This window comes from Mus caroli, chromosome 11, assembly GCF_900094665.2.
Source record: "Mus caroli chromosome 11, CAROLI_EIJ_v1.1, whole genome shotgun sequence".
NCBI lineage: Eukaryota > Metazoa > Chordata > Mammalia > Rodentia > Muridae > Mus > Mus caroli.
Window position 1 is genome coordinate 112,258,633 of NC_034580.1, and position 4,606 is coordinate 112,263,238.

At 55.0% G+C, this 4,606-nt stretch overlaps 1 protein-coding gene across 3 annotated transcripts in view; it reads right to left on the reverse strand.

The window, feature by feature from the left end:
• Nucleotides 1–2,605, reverse strand: part of Rnf157 (ring finger protein 157) — a 70,534-nt gene extending 67,929 nt beyond the window's left edge. For 2 of the 3 annotated variants that reach the window (XM_029483907.1, XM_029483906.1), the window contains exon 1: nt 2,276–2,591. In XM_029483907.1, the coding sequence (XP_029339767.1) occupies nt 2,276–2,363 (88 nt within the window). In that variant the 5' untranslated portion in view covers nt 2,364–2,591. Of the gene's footprint in view, nt 1–2,275 lie in introns of all 3 variants that reach the window. The other variant, XM_021177333.2, reaches the window with a different exon arrangement.
• Between the last annotated feature and the right edge of the window lie 2,001 nt (nt 2,606–4,606).

Below are 4,606 nucleotides of genomic sequence, written 5' to 3' on the forward strand. Positions count from 1 at the left end.
CTGTCCTGGAGCTCACTTTGTAGACCAGGCTGGCCTCGAACTCAGAAATCCGCCTGCCTCTGCCTCCCAAGTGCTGGGATTAAAGGCGTGCGCCACCAAGCCCGGCTAAGGCAGGGATCTTAATAGTTCCTGAGTTTAAGAGATTAAAAGAGGGAGCTGCTAGTTAAGAGCCCATGCTGCTCTTGCAGAGGACACAAGTTCAGTTGCCAGCACCCACACTCAGTAGCTCACAATTGCCTACATGCCTATAACTGCAGCTCCAAAGAGTCCAATGCCTCTGCAGCCACACACATTCACACATAATAAAAAAAAAAATAGATTCTTCTTTTTAAGAGGAAGCTACTATGGTTACATTCTAGATTATCAACTTGCCTAGTTGATAATTTGCAGTCATCCTTGGCTACAAAAGTCACTCTGAGGCCACCCAGTGCTAAATAAGACCCTGTTTCAAAAACAACACTAAAACCTGAAGAAGTAAAAATGAGTTAAAATGAGGTAAAACGCTTCAGAGATTGGCAGAGTGGGGAGCATTTTTGAATTGTTAAATACTGAATGTGTTAGTTAAGAAAGGCTTTGGAGCCAGATGTGGCAGCTCACCTTGTAATCCTTTGGAAGGGGAGGCTAAGGCAAGAGGATTATGTGGAGGAAGGGTAAATATTCTCCTGAGGCAGCCAACTCTCTCACAAACTCCAAGCTCAGCAAAGCATGCTCTATCTTCTGATCGATAAAAGGCTAAGGCACTTAAGAGGAAAAACCCGACTGCTGCTGTGCTGTTTAGTTTTTTTCAAGGCAGGGTTTCTCTGTATAACCGCCCTGGCTCAAACTCGGTTTGTAGATCAGGCTGGCCTTGAACTCACAGAGAGATGTATACATACCTGCCTCCCAAGTGCTGGGATTAAGGTGTGCACCACCACACCTGGCTTCATATTTGTGTTTTTAAAAGAACAAAATGCTAGTCGGGTATTGTGGCTCACATTTGTAATCCTATGGCTGGGGAGGGGGGCTAGATCAGCCTCTTTGTTGTTGTATTGGCTTTATTTTGTTTGAGACAGTCTCCCTGTGTAGCCCAGGCTGACCCCAAATTTAACAATCCTGCCTCTCCTTCAGGGCACCAAGATGCAATTTTTAATAGATAAAAGTAACCATACGGTCATAATTAGCAAGAGGTTTATTAAAAACACTAACAATCGCTGCTTAATGTCAGACCTCTCTAAAGTGGTTCTCACTCATTTCTGCTAGGACTCATTCTCTGGCACAAAAGCAGCAAAACAGGGAGCTGCTGGCACTCACTCCGCAGGGAGGCAGGTTCATTGTCTGGTCCCAGCTTCCACCTGGCAGAAACTGGATGTACTGCTGAGAAATCAGCTCGACTCATTAGCATGTCTTTATCCTACCCAAGGGAGAATGGGACCCTGTCCAATTCTGACACCTCACTCACTACTCCGCATCAAAATCCACACCAGGTCCTCAAGCCAGAGGGAAGGTGGTAGACACGGGTCCCGGGGGTCTTGAGATCAGCAAGTATAAAAATAAAAACAATAAATAAAGGTGATGGATATAAAGGACATGTAGCCGGGTCACTCGCCAGCAGCTTGGGCAGCAGTCCTCCCTCTCAAGTGGACTATTTTCTCATCTGCCGTCAAAACTCTCCTGCAATGCTGATGCTGATGGAGGCATTGACTGTTTCAAGTGACAGTGTACGACAGAAAACACTTTTGCTCTGTCTCCAGCCATCCCCTTGCCAGAAACTAGGAAAGGGGCAATCCAAGTGACTCTTGTCAGATTCCTACACATCTCTGTTAACTTAGTTTCTCCCCCAACCCCCGCCCCGACAGCCTCCGGAAAAGCTAAGAACTGCCCTAGCAAGTTCGTCCTCCCGCACTCCTCACGCCCGCAGAAACGCACTTCTAGCTGTCCCAGGGGGCATGGATGCGACAGCCCGGGGACAACACCTGGCACAGGTGCCTGTCAGGGATGCCTCTCCAACCCGCAGCCGCTGCAACGCCGCATCCCCGGCGGCGCGCGTCCCTGTCGCAGAGCAGATTACCACGGAGGACGCGAGCGGTGGGTGACCTCGGTGACCCTGCAGGCACCTGCAGTCCTCCGCGTGGCGTCGCCGGCGCCGGGGATGGGGGGCGCCCCCCGCCCTGCATCCCGAAGACCTCCCCCGCTCCGCGGCCGACTCGGGGCCGCCCGGGCCACCGCGTTGCCCGCCCGCAGCATCCGACGCGCGGCCTCCCCTCCGCCCGGCCCGCGGCGCGCGCCCGGCCCTCACCGGACTTGGGCGGGTAGCGGTACACGGAATTGGACGGGATGTCCACCTCCTCCACGCCCGCGTGCTGCCGGCTCGTCAGGGCCCCCATGGCCGCTGCGATCGCGGCGTCGCCCGGGCTCCGGCGTCCGAGCCTCAGCGCGCCGGCCGGCCGCACGCCCGGTGCGGGGGTCGGCTGCCCGCCGCGGCCCGCTCGGCTGAGGCGCTGCTGCGGCTGAGGCTGCGGGGAGCGGCCCGCACGGCGCGCACCATCCTCCGCCGGGCACCGCGGTGGCGCCTCTGCCTGAGGGGGCTGCGGGGCTGAGCCCGGGGGCGCCGCCGCCGCCTCAGACCGCGTGATGTCAGCGGCGGCTGGCGCGCGGGGGGACCGCGGCGCCCTCGGCCAATGGGACGGCGGGGCGGGAGCGCCCGCGGGCCGGCCAGCCAATGGGAAGCGAGCTGCGGTGGGCGCCCGCGGCGCGTGCTTCGCGCGGAGGTTGCGGCGCGGACGCGGCCTGGGGCTCGGCGGCAGCGACGGGCAAGGGTCTGAGTCTCCCGGAGCTGCTCAGCCACGGCGGGCGGAAGAAGCGTGGTCCCCGCCGCGCCCGAGCGGTGTCCCAATGGGATTATCGCTCCGGGTGCGCCTCCCCCGCGGCACCCCGGAGGCCTGCTTCGAGCTCGCGCGTCTTTGTCCCTGAATCCCACAGCGAGCCGCCCCGCCCTGGCAGCCAGAGCCCCGCCTCCTCCGCGTCTGTCGAGGTCATAGCCCAGGGGCGAGCATCCACATCCCTCATGCCCCTACCGCCTGAACCCCAAGTGCTCTGCCAACCTCATGTCCCAAATGTCACCAAGACTGCATAGGGGATGTTGGGATGGTCTGCTAAGATGTGGCCATCCCTCCGTAAATGCTGTTTGTAACCTCCTTCCCGGGACAGCTCGGGTAGCCTTTAGGGTTTGGATTGGTAGGCATCAACTCAAGATAGTCACTCTCTGAGCCTGTCCCTTGTGAACTGTTCTCTGGAGACACTGGAAAGAGCCTTGTGTGGCCTATCAGTGAACAGTCCTCGAATCAAAAAGGGAATTTGATAGGGCAGATCTAGGGCTTCCCTACACACACTCACACACACAGTGGGCAGGCAGAAGACGTCATTGCTCAGTTAATTACAGACATTTCTGTATTTGTGGGTATGATGAGGTTTTGGGGTTTTTTGTTTTGTTTTGTCTTTGTTTCTCTGGAGGGGAGACTGATCAAGATTCCGAACTGTTTCAACATGACGTCAACATTCAACAACATGCAGAGTAGCTTGGGGTGGCTGATTCCCTTCTTTAGGTTTGTAAAATCGTTTTGTAGATCTGTCTCCTGATCTCTTCTCTTCTCTTTTCTCCCCCCCCGCCCCCCCCCCGTGTGTGTGTGTGTGTGTGTGTGTGTGTGTGTGGTTTGCAGGGGTTGGTGTGTGGTTTAAGTTTTGTTGTTGATGTTAACATTTTATTTGTGTGTTGGGGGGGGGGTCCTCTCCTGTATCGCCAGGTGATTTTAGAGGTCAAAGGACAACTTGCAGAAGTCTTTTCTCTCCTTCAACTGTGTGGATTCTAGGGATATATCTCAGTTCCTCTGCTCGGCTGGCACCTTTACCCTGCCCCTCCTCCTTGAGACCAGATCTCATGTAGCTCCTGTTGACCCAGAACTTCTTGTAACCAATGTGGCCTTGAATTTCTGAGTCTCCTGCCTCTGCCTCCCAAGAGTATTTTGCATTTTCATTCACCTGAATTTAACTGACTCTGTGTTAAAGTTACTTATGAAAAATTGCCTTGGTTTTCCCCAAGGTCCCCTGGAAGCCAGGTGCCAACTCCTATCATGCACATCGGGTGATAATGAGGGAGGCCAAGTCCCTGCTCCAGACACCCTCATCCAGGTTCCAGGGCTCCCTGAGTTTGGAGCTCTCCCTGCAGCCCCCCAGCCCTAACCACTAGGCTTCCCGAGGTACCTTAGGAGAGAGCTGTAGCCTCCCTCTATGTTCCTTTCTCTACACACAGATCCTTCCTCACAGGTGCCAGGTGACTGTGTGTGGTTCCAGCCTTTGGGAAGTGGAGAAAGAAGGACCAGGAACTCCAGACTGCATAATGAGCTAGCTCGGGCTACATGAAACCTTAGAGCATATAAAACAGCAAAAACCACAGGCTTACAGACAAAAGTGACACAACCATTTTTATTTTTGAGATGGGGGGTCTCACTGTGCTGCCCACCTCAGTACTGTTGACTACAGGATCCTCTGTCTGGGGCTGTGGACAGAAGGTCCAGCAGTTAAAGCTCTTCCTGTTCTTACAAAGGACCTAAGTTTGAGTCCCAGCACCCAC